Source organism: Sebastes umbrosus, chromosome 24 (genome assembly GCF_015220745.1).
Source record: "Sebastes umbrosus isolate fSebUmb1 chromosome 24, fSebUmb1.pri, whole genome shotgun sequence".
Lineage (NCBI taxonomy): Eukaryota > Metazoa > Chordata > Actinopteri > Perciformes > Sebastidae > Sebastes > Sebastes umbrosus.
Window position 1 is genome coordinate 7,669,674 of NC_051292.1, and position 25,272 is coordinate 7,694,945.

General features: G+C 42.7%; 1 protein-coding gene across 1 annotated transcript in view; it reads left to right on the plus strand.

The window, feature by feature from the left end:
- The first annotated feature begins 1,194 nt into the window (after positions 1–1,194).
- Positions 1,195–25,272, plus strand: part of LOC119483968 (fidgetin-like) — a 42,262-nt gene continuing 18,184 nt past the window's right edge. Inside the window, exons 1-2 of the mRNA XM_037762503.1 lie at positions 1,195–1,981; positions 2,719–2,749. Coding sequence (XP_037618431.1) covers positions 2,725–2,749 — 25 coding nt within the window. The 5' untranslated portion in view covers positions 1,195–1,981; positions 2,719–2,724. The remainder of the gene's footprint in view (positions 1,982–2,718; positions 2,750–25,272) is intronic.

Genomic DNA, 25,272 nt, shown 5'->3' on the forward strand with positions numbered 1-25,272 from the left:
AATCGTATTTGATCACATTACGGACTATTTTCAGTGGCGCACACCACCAACTCGTGGGTGTGATGAGGAACAATGAGCCGATATAGTTATTCCATCTTTGATGTCTTGTTTAAATCTGGTCTCCCCGCTGGTGCTTTGATAACTGGCTAACTGGGACATTTTCATTCTAATTAGGGCTTCAATTGCTAATTCCATATCGCTGCTATAATTATCACGGGGAGACACTGCGGGCGCGTGTTGCAGTCAGATTTCGGGCAGACGGGGGAGGCGGGTGCGCAGGTTTGCCCCCGTGTGCACTTGAGTGGGGTTTCCAAACTGCGGCCAGGGGGCTTCTAGGGGGCTTCCAGTGCGCTATAGAAGGGGCTGTTAACAGGGCTGGCTTAAGGCATATAGGCGGTCGCTCAGGGCGCCACCTTCTGGGGGGCGCTGGTCGCTCTCTTTAAGTTTTTTTTTTTAAATTTGAAAGAAAAAAGAAAAGCCGGTGGGTACCTTTCCTCATTTTCTGTGTTGAGGGAACAAATGCACAAATAAATAAATAAATAAATACACTTTTCATCCCTTTAAGTCTCTTTCTCACACTTTTTTATCCGTCCGGCCGCACTTATTTGTTGTTAAAAGTGTAAATTGTAGTGAAACTGACTAAACACCTTTAAGCCAACAATATCAGGGACCAATTCTTTATTTATATTATAAGAAATACAGTTATTTATTACAATAAAAATCGTAATTTTTGTTTTCAAAAGCATTATGATGTCTGATTGTGGTTTACGGGGCTATAGTTCGCGTTCTTAGGGGGTTTAACCATAACCCTAATAGCACTGTACATGTCCACAGCCACTCATTGTCAATGTTTCAAAATGCAAATTTCGCCTAGGGCAACAAAATGGCTAGGATCGGCCCTGGCTGATTTATTCTCGCTGTATAATCTGATTGGTTCCAGTTTGCAACCAACATTTCCAAACAGGATCTCGAGATAAAACATCTCTAATCATTATTTTTCAATTTATTAAACATGTTACATAAATAAATGTTTTTTTTTTTATAATTAAAGACTCAACTAAAGACTCAAGTTTGCGGACGAAAAAAAAAAAAAGACTGCACCTTTAATCTGTTATAAAGTCAGTATAAGAGACTAGTTAACATGGCAGTGGCTCCTCAGTCTCTAACACGGTTCATTCTACGCTTCATCTTTCTCATCATTTCACCACTTTGCCACACAAACTAGACGCCCATAATAAACCTTACGGGCAGTAATTGGAATTGAGGCTTTTTTTTCTCCTCTCCTCTCCTACTCTTTACCCCCTTTACGCGCAGGCTCCAAATCCAAATTTCACCTAGTGCACCAAAACGGCTAGGGTCGGCCCTGGCTGTATAATCTGATTGGTTCCAGTTTGCAACCAACATTTCCAAACAAGATCTCGAGATAAAACGGCTCTAATCATTATTTTTCAATTATTAAACACACGTTACATACAACTTTGATTTTAGTGTGCGACAAAAAAAAAAAAAAGACTGCACCTTTAATCTGTCATAAAGTCAGTATAAGAGACCAGTTAACGTGGTAGTGGCTCCTCAGTCTCTTACACTTCTCACCATTTCACCACACAAACTAGACGCCCATAATAAACCTTATGGGCAGTAATTGGAATTGAGGGTTTTTTTTTTTTTCTTCTCTTCCTCTCTTCTCTCTTCTCTTTACCCCCTTTCCGCGCATGCGCAGTGTGGCGCGCACTGGTCAGTCTGAGAAGCAGCTGTTCTGTTCAGGAGCTGGTTGAAATTCCAACATGGCAGTAGTGGCCGCGGTCAGTGTTGTTTCCTGCGATACCTCGGGATGCTTTCAGCTCGCTCGCAGCCAGGCTTAACCCTCGAGGACCTCGTTCATCAGCAGAACCCCTACCCGGGATCGATGCGACCCTAACAACCCCCAAAACCCCCAACCCAAGAGGTCGACCTGAGAGAGAGAAGAAGAGAAAAAAAGCAGGTAAGAGAAGGATCTGCAATTATAGTGGTCAGAGAGCTGTAGAGGAGACGATCCCAGCAGTCTGCAGTGTGCATGTTGATGCAGAGTTGTGCATATGTTTGTCATTTAAGTTTGCAATCACAATGCATGCTTATGTATTTTATTCTAATGTTTTATTATAAGGAGCGCACCTTGCGTAAATGCGCGCATAGACTGCACTATATGTGTCTGGCTGTGCAGCATTCACTATATAGGAAAAATACAACTTGCATTCACACGGATCAGCCTCTGTGTAGAGAGAATGGGCTGCAGCATTGGTGGTGGTGGTTACAACAAGTTGCACTATGCATGCATGCAGACGGTGGATCCAATGTCACTGCAGCGCGTAATTGTGTTTTTTTTTGGACATATTAGTGCACATTTTAACTCATTTTCCAAAACAGTCACCAGAAAGCTGCACCAGTTGATTTCTCTCCACCCCTCCTCTCCTTCTCCTCTCCTCTCCTCCCTCCATCCCTCCCTCCTGCCTGTCATCCCAGGCTCCACTTTCTAATGAGATGCATGTAGGTTAGATGCCTCTCCTATTGCGCACCACTACTTGAAGAGGGCCCACCTTTCACAAGGCTTGAGCAAAAAAAAAAACAGAAAGAAAGAAGAAAAAGTGTTTTTCATTTTTTGGTTGAATTTTTCTTTTTCTCAAATTTTAATTCCAATGCTCTCATCTCCTCTTCCTCTCCTTCTTCCTCTCACTGTTCCAGCTCGAGATGATCAGCAGCAACAGCGTCTATGGTAGGTGGATTTTTTGTTTTACATTTTTATTATTATTAATGCATTATAAGGTGTAATAATGCACAGATGAGTATTTGTATTTATTTCACTGGAATTGTATCATATTGTGTGTGTGTGTGTGTGTGTGTGTGTGTGTGTTCACACCTGCAGCTTGATTTCAAATTAATATTTTTTTTTATAGGATAAATCTCCAAAACTGAAGCTTTATTTTCCATCTTTATGTCATTTATTCAGTTAGAACAGCCACACTATACCTGGTAATTATATGTAATAATAAGTGTGCTGCATTTTAATAACACATGGCTTCATTAGATTTTTTTTTGTTCTCAAATATTGTTCTTGTTTAATAATCAAACTTGCAAGAAGAGCAAGATAGATGTGATGCTGAAGTTTATTTTTCAACTCACACACACACTCACACAAGTTTTCTTTTTTATTTGAATATTAAAAAGTGGGAACAAGTGGACGGTGTCGCAGCAAACAAGGCCTCAATCACCGCAAAGTCATATTCATAATTATTTAATAGTTACACTTAAACTCTTGCTCCATACTTTAGTGCAGAAAACCTGGTTATTATTAACATTATGCATTAATAACAGAGTTAATATATCCTGCGTCATGCATGCAGAAGATTCAAATTTCAGCTATTTAAAAAAAAAAAAAAAATTCATGTGAGCTGTTTGCGACGCTGCAGGAAACATGTTCCACATTCACGTTATAGAACAATGGTGGATTGTTGCAACATGGAAAATAGCCATCCCACCCTGTTGCAAGTGCTGCAGCGGATAGTTTTCTAATGAATAATCGGACCGCAATTCGCTTTCTGTCGAGCCGAACTTCCGCGACCGCACATTCGTGGTTTTTGCAGCGCTTATTGGAGAGGACTCGACCTTTCACCTTTGATCCCTGTGTGCTCTCTCTCTCTCACACACACACAGTTATTCGCTCCACGTCATGTGCTGTTTCCTTTTTTTCCTCCCGCTGATGCACTCATGTGAGCGTTGCACTTGCGGCATTTTACTACCTCGTAAATGTTTCCGTGTTTATAGGTGTCCATATTGTCAAACTACAGAATGCTTCTATTTGGACCACAGGTGATCTAAAATGACATATTACACATATTTACAATCGACACACACATTTTCTGCAGTTGTGTCATTTCAGCTGAACAAACTGAAATGTTTGTTCATAATTGAAGTTGCAATTGTGATGCAGATTTGTGGCTTTGGACGTGTAAAGTCTCATTTAATTGTTAGCTATTTTTCTTAAAGAATTAACTAGATGAACATATGGGGAGTGCTTAGGTGCATGAGTTTCGAAAAGCAAGTTTGTGTGTGTGTGTAAGAGCCGAGGGAACCCAGGCACGTCCGTGCGCGTGTCGCTTTCCGTGTGTAATGTAAATAATGTAGATCCTCGCCGGTTTGTTTATTCCTCTAAAGTCTATTTGTTTGCTACAGTCCCCGGCTTAAGATCCGTCCCTCTGCATCCGCTTGTCTGCTGCGTGTTGCAGTGACAGTAGCAATAATCCCCCTCATTATACACATAACGTATCGCCTCACATCTCCGATGCAGCTAATAGGGACAGAGGAGAGGGGAGATAATAGGAATGGAAGAAGGAGGAAAAAAAAGTGCTTTACAAACAGGCGGGCCTTTTATTTATCTAAATACTTCTGCCTCAAATGAATAGAGAGAGCCGGTGGTGCTGCGAGGGTGGCTCGGCGACTCCCGGTGGGACCGTATAAATAAATTATCCTGACACTTTCTATCAGTCTGTAATGTTTACCATTAAAAGCTGTTTTACCGTCCCAGAGCCGCCGTGCGATCCCCCCCTCCTCCCTTCTCTCTCCCTTGTGGGACTTGTGCCAGATGTGGGGAAATATTGTGCTTTTTTCCGACATGTGTTAGTCTGCGCCGCGTCCGTATCAGTGGGCTTCTCCTGTCGGCGCGTCCTGACAAAGGGCCTCTTCAAACGGGGGTTGTCATTTTTTAGCAAATACGCTAAGTGTTATCTTTTGTGCTCTCGGCTCGCCGAGCGGAGCTGGACCCCATGGGAGCCCGGCGCATGCAAATAGAACAAATCCCTCTCGGACCTGTCTGTCTGTTTCACTCTCTCCATCTTCTCCGTCTCCACCCCCCACCACCACCACCACCACCACCCCTCCTCTTCTTCTTCTTTTCTCTCCACGTTTGCTCGACAGTGCGTCAGCCCGTCTTGTCTCCTTGCTCCCTCATCTACTTCACTCTTTGTCCACTTATTTTCCCTCTCTCTCTTTCCGTCCCAGAAGACAGACTGTGTCAGCTAACTGTAGCGAGGAAGGCTGTGTAAGTCTTTGTGTGCGTGCTTCGCTGACAGCCCCTCCTCGCTGATCTAAGTTTCCCTCCCGGAGACGGCAGGCAGCTGTCGGTAGCGCCGCTGCCCGAAAAACACGTTTCTCTCCGTAGATGAGTGGACGCCAATTCCTTAAAATCCTTGACACCATGATCCACTCAATCCTCCCCCCACTCCTCCCTCCCTTCCTCTCCTCCTTCACCATGGCTGCATTTTGTTTCTGTCAAATGGGGTTTGGGGATTTTTTTTGTTGTTGCTGTTGGGGTTTGTTGCTGTGACTGACAGTTGTGGGTTGGTGGATTATAAGTCAACCCTTTTTCCTCAAACCGTGCGCCCTCACACACTCTCAAATTATATTCATTCTGCCCTCACGTCTCTCTCCCAGTGCTGACTGGTTATTATCCAGTCAGAATCTGATGGGTGTACTTAAGGCGAGGGGGTATCCACACCACACTGACTCAGGGGTGGAATAATACTCACCAGTTTACAACCTGTGATGCTTAAGATAATGTAGCACAGTAGCACTCTAAAGATCAGCTGTTTGATAGGCCTGCAAAAATAAACTAATGTGCATATTAGCTATACTTAAATCAGTAGTACGCCTAGTTGTGTGTTTATAACAGCAAAGTCACCATATAAACTCATTAATATCTCACTGGAAACAATCTAAAATGTTAATAAAAGTAAATAATACGAAGTGAAGTTTAGAAGAAATGAAGAACACAGACATCAAGTCCTTCCTCCTTTTCTTCTAGAGAGGAGGAGAGATGGGGCTGCTTTGTCTCAGCTTAGTTTACATGATTTCAAGATACGTGGCAAACTAAGCTAAACAGTAAAAACACAGACATCAGTCCGTATCAGTCCTTCCTCATGTCCTCTGTCCTCCTCCCTCTGATGATGTGAATTATCAAAGTTTACAAGAACTCAAGATATGCGGCAAACTAAGCTAAACAGACTACATACGGAAAGCTTTTGTTTTAGCTTGTGTGGCCGAGGGTTACGTTGCGTATGTACGTTATGATAATAACATAGGCCTGCGATCCGCCTGAGGCATCATTGTTCAATAATAAACAAATAATAAAATGTGCATAGTAGCTATACTTACGTCAATTTGGTTATCTTTGAATTCAGAACTGGACTAGAATTGAATATTTTAGATATAACTAGGCTACATGTTTGTTTCTAAAGCAGCAACGGTCTTGTTTACAACAGCAAAGTCACCATATAAACTCATTAATATCTCACTGGAAACAAATCTAAAATGTTGATAAAATAAATTATATGAATTGAGGTTTAGAAAGAATGAAGAAAACAGACATCAAGTCCTTCCTCCTGTCCTTCTTTTCAAGATACGCGGCAAACTAAGCTAAACATACTGCATACAAACAGCTTTTGTTTTAGCTCATGTAGCCGAGGGTTATGTTGCGTATGTACGTTATGATGATAACACGGAGGCCCTGTAGTCTGCAGTTTTGCGATGTGTTCATCGTGCATATCGCGATGACGAAGAAAGTACGATTTATCGGTCAGCACTCGTGTTTGATCAGGTTTTAGTGCATTTAGATTCTACTGAACTGATGTTAAAAAATCTAAAAAGTTAAATCCTGGTTAAGACATCTTACATGCGTTTCAAATGAGCAGTTTTCAAGTAAAATAGAAGTAAGAAAGAAAGAAAAGACAACAGAAACACAGCGGTCAGATCAGTCCCCAATAACAGCCAGTCAAGCCCAAACTGATCTAAGATCAGTGTCACCAAATTCCCAGACTTTCCCGCCTCATTTTTCCACCCTTGAAGAGACATTCCGCTAAATTCATTTCCATGTTAATTCCGGCATTAAAAGCATTATCTCACTTTCTTTGAACTCCCGAATCCCCCCAAAATGTTTGAAGTTTCTTTTGGTTTATGTAATGCGTCATTTTCACAGGTTTTAATCAAATCAAAGCTGTAGATTTTTCCTCCTCTCTGCCTCCTACAATCCGCTGCCCCCTTTTCTGAATTTTAAGCAGACCCCCGCTCACCTCCCTTTACTCTTTACCAGCAATCTCCACCACCCATGGCCCGGATTCTCCGGCTAGATATTAAAACATTCAGCGTGTGGAAGCGTTAAATATGCTAAGGACTTATTAAAAAAAAACGGGAAAAAAAAACGTCCACTTTGGAATATTCCGCACCATTAGACCTCAATAGACATGGCGGCGTACAGCTTATCCTTTACATTGTGCCTTCAAATGAGAAGGCGCCGTTTCTAATTAGGTTATTGCCATGGAAGTCTTAAGTTAAATTGTGCATTGATATGCGGAGGAGCTCGCCACTCATTTGGCCCGACGGTGGAGGACGCCGCCGCCGCGAGCCTTTTTTTTTTTTTTTTTTTTCTTCCACAAGGGCCAAAGAAAATGACAGCTAGAAGAGAGGAAGGATCTGACTGTAATCTCTCGCCGCTGCAGCTGGATGATCTGATTTTGGTAACAGCGAGCCCCGGCTAGATAGTGGCCGTCTGCTGCCCCCCCCCCACCCCCACCTTCCACCACCACCACCACCCGTCTGCAGCTCAGCTTGAACGTCTTGATTAGCGAGGCGTCTTGCGCGAGCGGCAAGTAAGTCGGACACTTTTGTCTGCGAGGCGGCAAAAGGTGTGCGTGCGCGTTAATGAACAATGGCTCGTCGGGTGCGAGGGTGGTGCATGTGTGTGTGTGTGTGTGTGTGTGAGAGCTTGGCAGGCTGCCAGTGGATGGACACAAAGGATGTTGAGTGGCTGGGCGTGTGGCACAGCATCACTGAGCTGCCTGTGGCCTCTGGGAGATGGACACAAACTGGGAGCGGGGAGCAAAAACAACTGCTGTTGCTACGTAGCTTCACGTTGTTGTGCCGGGCGTCTGTCTATTGAAGGGAGCTGCATCTGGCAATTACACTCATTATCGATCAGTCTGACTTCTTTTTTCCTCGACTAATGGTTCGGTCTATAATGTCAAAAAATAGTGAAATCACAGCTCCCCAGAGCTCCAAGGTGACGTCTTCAAATGTCTCGTTTTGTCTCACTAAAACTCCTAAACCCAAATATATTCAGTTTAGTATCATATATGACATTAATAAGCAACAAATCCTCCCATTTGTGATGCTTGAACCTGAGAAATTGTAGCACTTTTTTCTAGGGATGCACCGATACAACCTTTTCAGTCCCGATAACCTGGGCTTTGGGTATCGGCCGATACCGAGTACCGATCCGATACCGGAGTTTCAATACTGTGTGGAAGTGACTGGGATCATTCTGTTATGTGTCAGGCTTGACTTAAACATTGCTTTCCTAATTTTGTAAAACAAATAAATACATAAATATACATTAACTGAATTATTTATCATGAAAATAATAAATCACACAAAAAAATCTTCAAAAAGTGTCAACATTTTTAATGCAGCAACAAATTGGTCCAGTATATAATGTATATAAACATAGAATTGAATTTTATAGATCGACTATTTGAGTCTAATTTTGATTTATGAATGAAAAAGTTACTTGAACACTAAAATAGTTGCTAACATAATAGTCTAACATCTAACTTGCACCCTTACAGGTATATGTGCGGTGGCACCTTAAATAAGAGCCACAACTAAGGATTGAATTGTATCGATTTGTCCATCCACGGTGATGTCTTCAAATGTCATGTTTTGAGAAGCTGGAATCTGAGAAATTGTAGCATTTCTTTACTATTTATGCTTGATAAATGACTGAAAGGATTAGTCGATCACGAAAAAAGTTTTCAGCTCTAGTCTAACTTGCTCCTGTGTGTGCTCGGTGGCACCTTAAAGTAGAGCCAAATCTGTGGACAATCGATTTGTCCATCCCAGTTTCCCAGAGTCCAAAGTGACGTCTTTAAATGTCTTGTTTTGTCCTACCAACAGTCCAGAACCGGTGTTGCCAGATCTCGCAAGAGAAACAAGCAACCAGGTCTATAGAAACAATCCTAAAAGAAGCAACTCTCCCCCTAAAAAAGCCCAATTTATTATGGATTGCATGCTTTTTTATGTCATTTTTGCATTGCATTGTATTTCTGCATCCATTTTTAGCTCGTAACTTTACATTTTTGTTAAATAGCCTTAAACTTTTTTAAACAACTCTGTCCCAGAACCCAAAGATATTAAGTTTACAATCACATAAAGCAGAGAAAAAGCAGCAAATCTTCACATTAGAGACAGGGTTGTACGAAAATATCAGAAATATCGAGTATCGCGATATTTTGACTTACGATATCGATTCTCAAAATCACTTTATTGATTTTTAAGGAATAGTTTACATGCAAAGATGAACTCACTTTATTTCATTTGCAAAGATATGCACCATCTCAGTGTATTGATGGTATCGAATCGTAACCCCTGTATTGCGATACTTATCGTATCGCCAGATTCATGCCGATACACGGCCCTAATTAGAGAGAGAATATTTAGTATTTGTGCTTGAAAAATGACTTTAAATCCGTCCGTGCACCAGTCCTGCCGGGGAAAGGAAGGTGTTTGTATTGCTTACCTGTGATCATGTGAGTGCATGCTCGTTCTGAGTGTGTGTGTGCGCAAGCGGGCCAAGTTCCCCCACTGGAAGCAGGCGAGAGCATTAGGATGTTGCTTGTACAACTCCGTTGGCAGGATGGACACATGTGGTAGATAGCTAATGATAGCATGCAGCGTATAATGAGATCCTACTCTCCGTCTGTCTCCCCTACCTGGCATCATGCATTAACCATACAAGAGGAAGAGGAGGCGCGCATGGTATTGACTTTTGAGTGGGTGTCTGCTTGTCCGTTGTTGGTTTTGTTTAGCACTCAGAGGTCAGCATGGCTGCAAGCGCCGCACATTTATAACAAGTATTTTTTCTGTTTTATTTTCATAGCAGGGGCTCATTTTTTTTTTTTTTTTTTTTTGTAAGGCGAGAATCTCTCCTCATCTGCGCCTCTTGAGCTCTGCTAAATGGTTGTAAATTGATTTTGGAAGTGTTGCGATGTATACGCTTAACAAGCCAAATGGGTTCAGTTTGCGGGTTAGTTTGTGTGTTCAGAAGATTATTGTATTAATGTATTCCACACACTCATAATCCACAGTATGTTGCGTGAAGGAGGGAGGCGTTGGCAGTGGTCCATCTTCTTGCCCAGTAACATATATTTATCCTCTTCACTACACAGTCCTCTAGGCTGCTCAAATCCCCCAGGGGGTCCCGATGACATGCTTACTAATGTGTGCTTTGGAAACGGAGTGCTATTGTATCCCCTAAATCTCACAAAGCACTGTATGATTTGCCCATTGTCGTTAAATCGCTTTGCTTGTGCCAAGTACTTGCATCTCACAGAGGCTTAATGCTTTGAGGGTTTCAGGGACAGCTTCGAGTTCCTCTTTTGTTGATTTCGGGGAAAAGTGCCAAGACTGCTGCGCTGAATATTGTTTTGAGTATGGAGGAGGGAGGGGAAGACGGGCCATTGCCAAGCGACTCCATTGAGCCCCGTGAATGGGCCATTCATATTTAGGAGAATCACCCAGATGCCATATTGTTGGCTCAACAACGCTAAATATTCTCCAACAAGGATGGGATTGTAACAGGTTTTTGAGTGTGGAAAAGGAACGTTGGGACATTGGGGGGAAAAAACTGTTCAGCCTTCAGTTGCTGTGAAAATGCTGGACAGTAAAGACCAATGTGACGTGATCTTGTTCCTAGTTATGTTGGTTGACGACATTTTTTGTTGAATATTTGTCAAAAATAGTCTTTTTTTTCTTCATACAAAAATCAGACCCATTGCTCTGTAGAGTCAAGTAAATACGTTTTAAAAGTGAAATTAATTCTGCAACTCATAAGGAGTTTGAGCATCGTTACTAAAACGTTACTTAAACAACTACATCATAGTGTAGGGATGCACCGATCCGACTAGTTCAGTCTCAATACCGATACCTGGGCTTTGGGTATCTGCCGATACTGAGTACCGTTCCGATACCAGTGTAAGGCTTGACTTAAACATCACTTTCCTAACTTTGTAAAACAAAATGTAACGAATAAATATATAGATGACATTTAGTGAATTGTTAGACATTAAAATAATTAATGGTGCACCAACAACAACAAAAAAATCTTCAAAATGAACAGGAATTACAAGGAATATTCAGTTTTAATGCAGCAACAAATTGGTCAAAACTTAAACAGGAATTCAAATTCCAGTATGTAATGTACATAAATATAGAATTTAATAGATTGGCCCCATTGTCACCAATATCTGATCCGGTATCGGTGCATCCCTATCATAGTGTGTTATAAACTTTTTGTTCAATGTTTACATCCTGCTTATAAATGCCAAATAGCTGGAGTTAAAGTAAAGTTTGAGCTAATATTTAATGTATTTCTTCATACAACAGCCTCAACAGTTACCAATATGTATTTTAAGCCTATATTATTTCTTAAAAATTACATTTAGAAATATTGATGCCATATTAAGTAGTAACTTAACGGTTCTGTAGGCCTTCAGAAGGTTACAGTCCAAAGTGCAAATTGAAAAAAAAAGGTTTTAAAATATCACTTTTGTCTGAGCAGGTTCTGAAGCTCGTCATTGCCACAAGATGTTTAACAGAAAGCCGGGCATGCTGCTTGCTTAGGGATGCACCGATACCGATATCGGGCCGATACTGACTCAAATAGCTGGATCGGATATCGGTGACAGTTGGGCCGATCTATTTCTTTCAATTCCATGTTCATAAACTATTATATACTGGGACAATTTGTTGCTCCAATAAAAATGTTTACACTTAATTCCTGTTCATTTTGAAGTTTTTTTTTACCATGTTGCGAGTGAACAATTTATTATTTCAACAATTGATTCAATTCAGTAAATGTTTATCTTTGTATTTATTGATTTATTTAAGTTAGGAAAGCAATGTTTAAGTCCAGCCTGATGTTGCCTTCCACATAAAAGAATGATCCCAGTCACCAGCATATTGATTAAACACTGGTATCGGCCAATACTCAAAGCCCAGGTATCGGTATCGGGACTGGAAAAAGTCAGATCAGTGCATCCCTCCTGCTTGCCGTAGCGGCCTCAGGACAGGAGGTACTGGTGGGAATTGATCCCAGACCAGCAGGGTTGAACAGTAGGTCCACAAACGTCACACTGCACACGAAGCTCTCTTAAGGTCCCGTCAAACAACCTTGAATCAGCCGAACCCCTGTCCCTGTCCCTGTCCCCTGCACCGTCAAAGCGTCTAAGACAGGACTTAGCAAAATGTCATTGTGCTCTTTTATGTCATACATGCACTGAGTATTAATCACGGCCGGATCTGCACCTGAGAGGCTGATCAAATTTATTGTTTGGCTGCACGGGACAGTAATGGGTGTTTAATTACTCAATAAAAGCCCTTTTATAGATTCCCAGGCCTCCTGTGTGTTGAGCAAATGGTATCGATCCGTCTCCGGGCTGCAACATGATAGCCTGTGAAGGAGAATTAAAGCCGGTAGCCCGCTAGCGCTTTCTCATTCATTAGCTGCATTAGCCGGGGGGGTGGTTAAGACGCAGCATCGTTGTTAATACCCAAGTCTTTTTTTTTCCGTGTCTGCCTTGTGTTGTAAAGCTCCGCACACCTCATTTACACAAATATGGATTAGATGAGCAATGAGTAACATTGACCGGTGTGGAAAGTGTTTCAATAAGAATCTCCAGGAGAGTCGTTTTTCTTCTAAACATTTCCCGTCCAACCGCAGTATAATCCACAGGACTAATTTGACAACGCCCTTCGCTGAGCTGCGAGCTGTATTAGCCGGGCGACCATCTAGACTGCATGTTTAATCCCACCCTCTTCTCCACCTTCTAATCTGTAATCTGACGGCTCCTCCTTCCTCCTCAGAGGCCTAATTCTGGATCTCCGTCCTCCTGCGAACGCTGGAGGACTCTCAAAAAGGCTGAATGATAATGACACCGAGCCTCAACCGCGTCTCTGTGGCGTTCAATGTCCAGTCCGCTGTATCTTTTTCTTTTTTGCATCTGCCTCGCGTCCATTGTTCTTTTATGTTCAGAGCATATTGCCGCCTCTGTGAAGCAGCCCCACTTCTCTTGATGCACGGCAAAACCACCGCAATATCTCCCCTTGATGTGTCTATATCAAATGAATGTGGCCCTATTACAGACGTGGTGGAGTCAGTTGGGTGGCTTTGTGGACGGGAAAAGGGCCTGCAAGGGACCATGAAAGAGACATTGTCCAATACGGAGCGTACAGTGCCTTTGTAGATAAATGGATTTTCATGCTTATCAAGTGGGACACTGACATGAGTGAAAACTGTGGAGAATGTGGAATTATTCGCACTCCTCGGCCGTACACATGGACAACTGTAGTTTCAAGTGTGTGTGGTCTTTCATTGTCCGGCAGCAAGGTTTTTTTTTTTGGGTGTAACATTCAATTTGGGACAATGTGCACTGTTAATACCACAAATGTGCATCGTGCAGCCTTCTGGGAAAATCTCATGCACTCAACTCCCCAATCCACATTTTAACAGCAGGTATACTGCATGTTGTTGGTGTTCAGTGACTTTATATCGCTCAAATGTCAACTTCATCGGAACAGAGAAAACAAAGCTGGACCGTCATACATTTTTTCTGACTTAATCCAATTTGGTTTTGAGAAAGGATCCATTGGAGCTTGGCTGAAATTGATATTATGATATTAATAGGAATACTTTTCCAACATTTAAAATGATGGAATTGATGTTCAGTGCAGAAAAGAGAAAATGGAAAACGTGTATAAAACTCAATCTTTCACTAATTTTTAATATATGTATTTACGAAATTGTGATTTGAAAGAGTGCAATTTCAAAATCGCCACAATTTTATCAGAATTTGAAAGTTTAAAGGTGCAGTGTGTAGGATCTGGTGGCAGTGAGGTTGCAGATTGCAACCAGTTTAAACTCATCCCGCGCGCCAAGCATGTATGACGCGGAATCTTGAAAACGCGAATGGCTCTCTCTAGAGCCAGTGTTTGGTTTCTTTGTTCTGCCTGATCTACTAGTTTTCTGAACCTGCCTGTTGCCTGGATTTGTTTGCTTATTGGACTAACTACCTGGTATTTACCTCTGCCTGCTTTATTAAGTAAAAACTTGACTTGACTTTTTGAACTGCCTGTCTCCTGGTCGTGCTTTTGGGTTCACTCTGCCAGTTTTGCTATCAAACTGACTGGTGAACTAGGATGGGTATATATGGACTGGGGAACTGATTAGTGAACAAGCTGCAGGTGGCCAGGGAAACCCAGGTGAAGGGAATGAGGTGATTGCAGGCAGGAGGGAGGGGCAGGCTCTGAAATGACATGAGAGGTTAGTGATGAGGCATGAAAACAGAGAAGATGAATGAATAAACTAAGAGTTGGCAGGGGTCGTGACAACTGTAAAAACATGGCGGCCAGCTCCGTGAAGAGTACCCGCTCCCTATATAGATATAAACGGTTCATTTTAAGCTAACGAAAACACAACAATTCTTATTTTCAGGTGATTATACACTAAAGAAAACGTACTTATTAATATTTGATTCCATTTCTAAATGTTACACACTGTTCCTTTAAGTCGGCAGCCGATGATTTCCCCAGCTCTACTGATGTTTGTCGGAAAAAGTACTCAGTTATAGCTAATCACTTTTATGTGTGTTCATATCACAACGAAAGAGAAACTCTTGACTGTCTCGTTTATTATGCTCTTTGTTTGTCGGTGTCTGCTTGGCCACTTAAGCGAACATTAACTCTCCGATATCAAAACATTGTGAGACGTAGCCTACGAGAAGTTTGTCATTTTTGCGACTACGTAGCTGCTATCAATAAATATAACAACACTTTATGTCATGATCAAATTCAAGTGTTTTTCAAGTTGCCTAACTGCATTAATTTGATGACGTTTGTTGTAAATTTAGTTCTAGCTAAAAACTTTTATGTGTGTTCATATAACAAGACCTCCAGGATTTAGAGTGAGGCGAGACTATTGACATCTCTGTACTTTAGCTGCTTAAGATAACGTTAACGGGCCGAAAACATTTACAGAAACTCTTGCGAGACTCGCTGCCCGACGACCTATCCTAACCTTAACTATTCAAGGTCATTGCCTAACCTTAACCGTCTCACGAGACTATTTCGCAACTTAGATATCAAACCATTGTCAGACTTATCCTACTGGAACTCTGTCATTTTTGCCATAACTTGTCAACTACGTAGCTGCTATCAATGAATATAATGCCACTTTTGTCATGCTATGTCATGATCGAATTCAAGTGCTTTTCAAGTTACTGCATTATTTTATCGGATTCTATCTATCTGGAGCCGATCCCAGCTGACATTGGGCGAAGGCGGGGTACACCCTGGACAGATCGCCAGTCTATCACAGGGCTGACACATAGAGACAGACAACCATTCACACTCACATTTGGGCAATTTAGAGTCAACAATTAACCCAATCTGCATGTCTTTGGACTGTAGGGGGAAACCTGAGCACCCGGAGTAAACCCATGCTAACACAGGGAGAACATGCAAACTCCACACAGAAGGGCCTCAAGCTGGATTGAACCTGCGACCCTGTTGCTGTGAGGCGACAGTGCCAACCACTGCACCACCGTGCATTATTACTCAAATACATAGAGAGGCATAGAAAAATATATAATAAATGAGGCCTGAAGGCAACAATATGCAAGTTCAGAACGAACCCCCGCGGCTCCCTTGTTTCATGTTCTAATCCGAGCGACACGTGTACGTATATGCCAGCATGCCCACACAGACGCACATTAAACCCTGTTCACATTCCGCTGCCTGTGGGGCGCGAAAGAGAAGCGATGTCTACTCGATGCGGAGCCAGTGATCTAGGTAATCTGCCTGTGCTGTGGGACAGGTCTATTGGTCCACAAATCAATTGGCTTCATGTCCGTGCCATTAGGCTAACATGGCGCTGCTGCGGCGCTGAGAGCGGTAAACAGACTGTTTAATTCCCCTGGACACCGGCCAGGTGGACACTCCTCCTCCTGCTGCTTCCTCCTGATCCCTCCGTTTTATTTTTTTTTCTCCCTACCTCCTCTCATTCTATCGTCCTCGTACATTGACTCCACTTCAGTCAATGCGGTTATTCTCAGTGGACGAGTGCTTACAGGAATATTGCTTGGAGGGATTGTGTGTGTGTAAAGAGGAGAGATTTTGGCCAATGAACCCTTGCTGTGCTCTGTCCTCCAGTACTGTGTCTATACTGAGTAAGTGATCCCTTGGGATGCAGTACACACATCAGCATCCCTCCCTATCTCTCTCTGTATGTGTTTGTTTCAGTCTTTGTTTCTCTCTCAGTGTATCTCTTTCCCATTCTGTCTCTGTCTCTCTTTATATATCTCCCCCCCTCCTCCTCCTCCTCCTCCCTTTTTCTCTCCAGACAGAGGCAGCAAACAAGTACAGTAATATGAGGGGGCTGCATCAGAAACAAACACACACACTCATGATTAGAAAAATGCAGATTTATGCCCGGTGCTGCAAGAAGTTTTCACTTCCTCTTTTGCACAGCTACACCAAATAAAACAACACCTCTCGTTTCCCCGCGGAGCGTTCGCTTTCCCCCCATATATGGACGCGACTAATGACTTAGCTTGTATAACGTCAGCGATTCAATTTATCCACTTCGCCGTCCGCGCCGTGCATCCTGTTTCGAGGCTTTGGTGCTACGGTATGGTAATTGAGCCGGCGTGTCTTGACAGATGAGTGTTGTTGGCGGTATCACTGTTTGTGCGTCTCATTTCCTGCAAACGCCGTCGCTTCGATTGACTGATAAGATAAGAGGCCCCACGTTGAAGAGCTTCGGCACAACTAACAACCTGATGAACGGCGGCGCTAAAGCCGTGATGAAGCCGGGGGGGGAAGTGGCCCAACATAGTGTAATAAAATAAATAAATTGGCATTTGCAGAATTATTTGAAGTTCTGCTGGTCACCATTAGGAATGACACAGTATAGAAATCCGTGTGGTGGTTTCAGCCCGTAGTGCCGGAACGTTTTGCTGTTGCTAGGAGACGCTGAAACCCTCTTGACACATCTGGTCAGCTGTTAGTACAAGTTGTTGACAAGGGTTGGAGCACCGGCAACAGCATGATATTGTTTACAAAATGTCTACAGACTGAATGTCAATCATTTCTTCAGTCACGCAGGTATGCTGTCTGGGTCTTCAGAAGCATCAAGTTTTGAGTGTGAAAATGAAGTCATAAAAAATGGATTTCATTTCGAAGGAAATCACTGCATCATGACAACTTTCCAAAAAATGAAAATATCACGGCCTGAGTTTCAGGCTGCGCCGTTGGCCCCTTCGTTCCTCGGCCTTGACTCATCTCCCTCCTGGGACCGCCGTGCTGGAATGACATTCCCCTTCCAATAGGACGGCAGAGTCACTCCTTATCTTATGTCACAGCTCATCTCTTCAATAAATACTGCACGTCCTTTTCTCACTGCTGAATCGCACCCTTTTTCACCTTTCTACCTGATCATATTCCCATCTTCTTTACGGACCACAAGATGTTTATCTCTCTGCTTCTTATACTTTCGTGTAGCACTCTTCTATAGAGTTGTTCCGATACCAATACCAGTATCTGAAATGCGTCCAATACTGTCCAAAATTCAGTATCAACGAGTACGCCAGTCTATGCACCGATACCACAATTTATTAACCCAGAAAAAAGTCAACTTGTTTAACCGGAAAAGCCGCTCTAAAACTGTAACCTTCACTGTGCTGTCGCCCTGGTTGTATCATGGCTGCCACTGTTAATTACTGTTTTAGAGCAGCGAAGAAGGACTGATTAGAGGTAGAATTGCTGCCTTCAAATGAAACTTGTGAGCTTGTGTTTACAACATGGGAAGTTGTGTACACAATGGCGTTCAAGATGTTAAGTCGTGACAACACCGCTGCAACAGCAACATTAACGTTACTGTCAGCGTCTAGAAGCCACAGAGGCTAACAATTTAGCAAGCTAGCAAGTAGGTAACATAATGCAGGAAATGCATAACGACAGAGGAAAAAGATGAGGCTGTTGGGAATATCAACATTTCCCTCAGACATATTATATAATTACGAAGAATTTCAATATACAACTAGAATGACAATATATGAACTTATTATGTACCGAAAAATTAACTTCCAAGGCCTCCGCCATTTCTGACGTCAACAAACACGTCACAACTCGTGAACTCTGAGCTTTCAGAAACTTTCCACCAACGAGGTCGTGAATAGAGAGGCGTTCATATGTGAGTAGAAGTAAAACAGCGATATGTACAGTAATTTAAGCAATAAGTAAAGTAATAAGTAAATAAGCACACAGTTGTCCACTGAGGACACAGCTAAGATAATTGTTATTTATTCCTAGCTTCATTTATTTATGTTCTGTAACTGACAAAATGATAATAAAAGATAATAATAATAATAATAACTATATATTTTTATATCACGTTAGTATTGGATTGGTACTTGGTATTGGCCGCAACTTCATGTATCGGGAAGGAAAAAATAGTATCAAAACATTTCTACTTTTCTATAGACCAATCACAACCATTTTCATCTTTATTTACGTGATAAAAATCTGATGGTTCAATCAGGGAAGTGTCAGAAATACTGGTATCAGTCGAGCAGAGAGTCCTGTTCCCAAAACTGGAGCATCATTTGTCTTTTGGAGAGACACTACTTTGTTCCCTGTCCAGATGACAAACAAGTACAGATCCTGTGTTTGCCTCAGGGTTGGAGCTGCGCCCCACAGTAATAAAGCTGTAATTATTTATTTAGTAAGAGTGAAAACAAGAGTTTCTATCTGCGGCTGCTGTGAGAAATATTGCGCTGGAAATATGTGAAAGTACATTAAGTTGCCAACAAGCACATACATCCACACTGTTATCAAGGTCCTTGTCTTTCTCGCTCCAGATCAGGCTGAACTGTAGGGAGAATACAGAATAGTGAACAGAGAATATGTCTTTTTCTGTTTGCTTCACAGCATCAGTGACTTTGAGTAGCTGCTAACATTTATAAAGACTGCTGTAGTACTATACATTTCACCTAATGTACACAAATCTATATGCTTAGTGAAGAAGGAGGAAAGTAGTTAACGTCAACAGGGCCGGGGTTACGTTGAGTTTCATTATGATGCCTACAAGCTCTATTCAGTAAAAATGAGGCGAAGGTAAATTATAACGTTAATACGATGTGTTCAAATGTAATCCTGTAAAATTTTGTTTTTGGGGAGAACATTAGCTGTTAAGTGTTTATTGTTTTGTTTTTTGATGATATCGATTTGGCATCGAGAATCATGGAATTTCACAGGTATTGGTATCGACTACTAAATTTCTGTTCTGCTCTCAGTTAGATAGCTTTCGTAGACAGAAGATGTGGCAATGGTATTTTATTTATCACAATACATACACATTGTTATAGGCAGGCTTTTGACACTCTAGACCGCAGACGGCAGAGTATAAAGCTCTATTTCCTTTAAATACTGCATGTTTTTTTATTACCTTGCAAGTGCAGCTGATAGAATCTGCCGGCGGTGCTTGTCATTGTAGCCTGTGAAATCAGCCGTCTGCGGATAAACTGTGTTCACGGCGCAGAGCCTACTGCCGTGTTCATCGCCTGTGAATGTGATTACAGCTATTGATCGATAGACAATGACACGATGCTGGTGGATGTCACCTGAGGAGAGTGTGTGTGTGTGTGTATGTGTGTGGGTGTATGTTGGTGTGCCGGTCCATATGCTGGCGTCCGCGCGTGTACATACATACTGTACGCCTGCCCGCGTGCGTACGTGCATGTTATACCCAGTGCATGTGGTAATGTGAGATCAGACGTAGGCTGTTAGCCGGAGCCTTACATCTGCTGTCAGCCACTCGCTCTAACTCTGTTAAGGACGTTATTGATTGCTCATTATTACCCCGTTCCCTGAAAGATGAGCGTCCCCTATGATCACATTAAATCTCTCCTCTGTCCAATTCTCCTGAGATGCCTTCTGCTCATCGGTGCCCATCAAATTTCTCCTCCGAGATCTGATATCAAGCAGCCTGACGTTTTTTATTGCCTCTGGTTCTCTTTTGCGTCTTGTTTGATTTACTCCAAATATCTTTTTTTTCTCTCTCTTGTTTTTTGGGCTAATTGATGTCTTTTAGTCTGTGTAATGGAAATCAGCAGAACACGGATTTGAATTTATGATTTGTTTTCTTTTTATTAGCGCTTCAGGTTTTCGTGTTAACTTTGTGATCCGTGTTTATTGACTTGATAGCAAACAAGAGGAGCTGACAAGGGAGTCATAATATGTACTTTATTTGTCAGATTGGGGCTATTTTAGCTGTGTTCCACTTTATTTAAAAGGCATTATTTTGAAAGGTTTGTCTTCAATCATGTCAAACTTACAGTCCCATTCAAATCCAACAAATTTGCCTTTGAATTTGCTTACAAATTCAAATGCCCCCCTGCCTCCACTTTAAAATTGCCCTTTCTCGTACCTCGCGTTGTCATTTTCGCTGACGATAAGCAGTTGTTGAAGGTGTCACGCGTCCGCCAGCCCCTGTAAAGTTTGGGACCGTTGAAATCCAGCCCTCAGCGAGAGGCCATCTCATCGGCCCCCGCCGTCCCCATGAATAATGCAGGGCTATCGACTGTGTCAGTTGAGCGCGAGGAGACGCGGCGGCGGCCAGCTTGATATTCAGCTGCTGAAGCTGACTGGATGCCCTAACTTTGAGACAAACTGCTGGCAGACTGCTCTGACTCGAGCAGACAGGACCTGCATCTGCTCACATGAGATGTTGTGTTGGTGTCCCAAGGAGGCTGTTGGAGTAGGAGAAGCACATATGTGTTCATAAATCTGTATACACGCGTTCACCAATATTTGTATTGTATACCACATCAGATCCTCAATCTTGTGTTGTGTTCATGCGTCCTCTACAGCCTGCAGAGCGCTCTAGTGAGAATCTCCTGCCCCCGTCGACACGACCAGTTCAGTCTCAATGCCACCGATCGATGTGCGTATTGATCCGCTGTTTGACTGTTTAGACAACCTGTGTGAATTCCAGCATAATGCGAGCCACAGTGGATTTAAAGACGCACGCACGTCGGCCTCCACGCGCACGCGCCGCTTGTCATACCTGAGCGCTCGTTCCGTCTAACACCCGGAGCTGCAGATACGCAAGCGCGCATGTGGGTTCAGACGGAGAATAAGCAGCTGTAGGACGAGCTCTGACAGCCTGATGAGTCAGTGTGGGCCGGAGATCGTCGCAGCTATCGGCGGAGTTTGGATCCAACTGTATCACCTTAAGGGACGTGTCCGATCCCCTCTCACCTATCCTGTCAGTCACCGCTACGTCCTGTATATTCTTGCTGTCACACAAAGCCAAAGGTGTGACATTAAGATAAATGACTCCAAAGTTTTTTCCCCAAGTTTTATTGTAAGCAGAGAAGTGGACAAAGTATTGTGTAATTCCATCCATTATCTACTTATCCTTCAGCATCGTGGGGGGGGCTGGAGACACCCTGGACAGGTCGCCAGACTATCACAGGGCTGACACACAGATACAGACAACCATTCACGCTCTCATTCACACCTACGGGCAATTTTGAGTCAACAGTTAACCTAACCTGCATGTATTCGGACTGTGGGAGGAAACCTGAGCACCCGGAGAAAACCCACGCTAATACAGGGAGAAAAGGCAAACATTTTATTGTGGAATTAAATGTATTTTTGGTGTCGTTTTGGGTTTGAATCCGGGTTGGGGCCCTTCTGTGTGGGTTGTTTGCATGTTCTCCCCGTGTTAGCGTGGGTTTTCTCCGGGTGCTCCGGTTTCCCCCCACAGACCAAAAACATGCAGGTTAGGTTAAATGATGATCCTAAATTGTGAATGTGAGCGTGAATGGTTGTCTGTCTCTATGTGTCAGCCCTGTGATAGGCTGGCGACCTGTCCATGGTGTACTATGCCTTCGCCCAATGTCAGCTGTCATCGACCCTGAATAGGATAAGCGATTACAGATAAAGGTTGGATATATATATAAAAAACCATCCCCGCTCTCCTGATTTCTGTCTGACTCACAGTTCTCCTCTTATTTTGGGACGTTGCACGAGTTGGCAGATCTCACCAGAACCTATATGAAGTGTGCAGGATTTGACACTTCCAAAACATGCACCGCGAAGGATCCTGCGAGTTCACAGGCTGGGGGTAGAGGTTATCCCAGCCAGGGCCTCTTCAGTAATCCACACACCCACCGCAGGCGCGCACGCACACATGCGCACACACCGTCCGTACGTGCGCCACTCGCGGCGGGCGTTAATCTCCACCAACTGCTGTTGAACTCTAATCTTGCTTGCTTGCCAAGTGTTTCGCACACTGCAAAATCCCACCTTAACGAGTTAACCACTCTAAAATCTTGCATTTATTTGTGAACCTCGGTGATGAAATGTCATTTATTTTCTTACTTTATTTTTTTTTATTATCATTTTATGAATTTTCTCAGCTCTTTAGAAACAATGCTTAACTTATTCTGAAGAAAAATAAAGGATATTTTTTTAAATCTGGAAATAATCATTTTGTTAGAATTGACAGTTTTTGCAGTGTAGTTAGTGTTTGGCACCGACTTTGCCTGCTGTTGTCAGAAGTAGCAAACTATGGAGCCATGGTCCAGTCTACTGTCTGACTGAGTGCACCCCCCCACCTCTCCAAACCACCCACACACACACACACACACACTGAGACACACACAGCCCGGTGCAGACAGACATAAATGCATCCACAGATGGTGACACTCCGGCAGTCACTCCTGGGCTGTCTGTCTACGTGCCAGCGATGATAACACACACACACACACAGACAGACATATGCGCACACATACACACACAGCCTGGCGGCAACAAACACGGCGATGCATCATTGAGCATCGGCTGGTTTTTCTCTAACTGCTGAGGGGAAATCAGTGTGGTGTTAAGTAACCATTCATGTGGAGCCGAGACCACACACAAACAAACACACAGCACCTACACTTCTTAAAATACCTCGACAGAATAATATTATATACATGTATATCTGTGAATAATATGAAAGTTCTCCCACAGACACGACTAGGGATGCACCGATACCGGATCAGATATCAGGCCGATACTGACTCAAATAGCTGGATCGGGTATCCGTGACAATGGGGCATATCTATTCAATTCAATTCTATGTTTATACATTATATACTGGCATTTTAATTCCTTTTTAAGTTTTGACCAATTATTTACTAAAAAGATTCCTGTTAGTTTTGAAGATTTTTTTTACCAAGTTGCTATGATTTATAATTTATATAAATATACCGAGTACCGATCCGATACCAGAGTTTAATCAATAAGCTGTATGCCCCACTGTGTGGAAGTGACTAGGATCATTCTGTTATGTGTAAGGCAACATCAGACTGACTTAAACATTGCTTTCTTAACTTTATAAAACTAAATGTAACAAATAAATAAATGGATATAAATTGTTATTTATTCATGGATAGCCTTTCCAGCTATTTGAGTCAGGATCGGCCCGATATCCGATCCGCTATCAGTGCATCCCTATCATAGTGTGTTATAAGCCTTTTGTTAAATATTTATATACCACTTAGGGGGGAGTTAAAGTAAAGTGGGAGCTAATATTTAATGTATTTCTTCATACAGCAGCCTCAACAGTTACCAATATGTGTTTTAAGCTTATACTATTACTAATTATGAATATTAATGATTTTAAAATATGTTAAAAATTACATTTAGAAATATTTATGCCATATTAAGTAGTAACTTAACTGCACTGTCAGCCTTTAGAAGGTTTCAGTGAAAAGTGTGTAGTATGTAAAGATAGAATTGATTGAATAGATTGTCACCGATATCCCATCCAGCTATTTGAGTCAGTATCGGCCCAATATTTGAGCCCTACTTTTTCCACAAGTGGGATCATTGATATGTTAATACACTCCAGTATCACTATTTAATTCCCATGACAAATATCTCTTGTGCGCTTTCAAACTTGGATTGTGATATATTCATTTGTTGATGCATTGTTAATGTTTCCACTCTGGACCGGAGTATAGCTGTGTAGGTAATCGCCCACTCTGGGGCTGCGGCGCCGCTGTTTGTGATGTGGCTCTTCCTGAGGATTGTATTTGAATAATGAGGGAGGCTGGAGCGTTCTCTTGTGCAGAGTGTCTCCACGCCGCCGCGGTAAATGACCTCTGAATAGTTGTTTTGGATTAGCCATCAAAGTCTTCTCTCGAAGTGGCCAATAGATAGGTACTTCCAGAAATGAGTCACTTGAAAATGATCATTGCCGCCGTTGCCGTATAAGATAATGGATAACCATTACACTCCATTTTCCCCAGCTCCTCACCCACACAACGCCTGCTCTTGAAATATGATGCATCCACTGTGCTTAGCGAGCACTTAATGTCCAAAAGCACCGTGTTTGTTGAGATTTACAACTGCGCCGGCAGGAGGGGGGTAGAAGAAAGAGTGTCGTCGGCGTATAATGTTGTTCACTCAATAATTATCTCATTTTATTTACGAAGACAGACAGCTTTGGACGAGGTTAGAGGCTTCCTCTCTATTATCTCCACCTGCCACCTCTCTACTGCACCACCCCCCTCCAGCGCCTGGCCCGAAATGACGTCCTTCATGTCGAGGACTTTCCAAAGTTTCCATGGAGGAGGAAGAGCGTCCTGCTTGTATGGAAAGAGTGTAGGGGAGAGGAGAAAAAAAACAAAGTTACAGCTTTCTCGCATTGGTAGCCGGATCGATGTCATTTCTAAAAGGATTAAGCCTCCTCTCAGAAATCTATTTTAATTACTGAACACACAGGTAAACAAAGTGGTGGTGGTTCACAGGTATGGATCCCGGCGTCAGAGGAGTATTGATAGTGTGTGGCCCATGTTAACCTCGAGGGCACACCTCAGGTAGGAGCACATCAGCGGCGGCGGCCTCCCGCCGGCTGTTTGGAAGGGAATGTAGATGTCGAGCTGCTCCGGCTGTCACCTGACAAACACTGCAGACGTGGACAGTGTAGCTTTAATTGACACCAGTGTAGGAGGATGTTAGTCTTACAACTTCTTTCACTTTACTTGTCTTTACAAAGTAAAAGTCAGTCTGTCGAGCATAACTTTAGTGTCGGCAACTTCAGCCTGTGTTGCCATCGTCTGTCACTCACTGTGTTAAACTGCA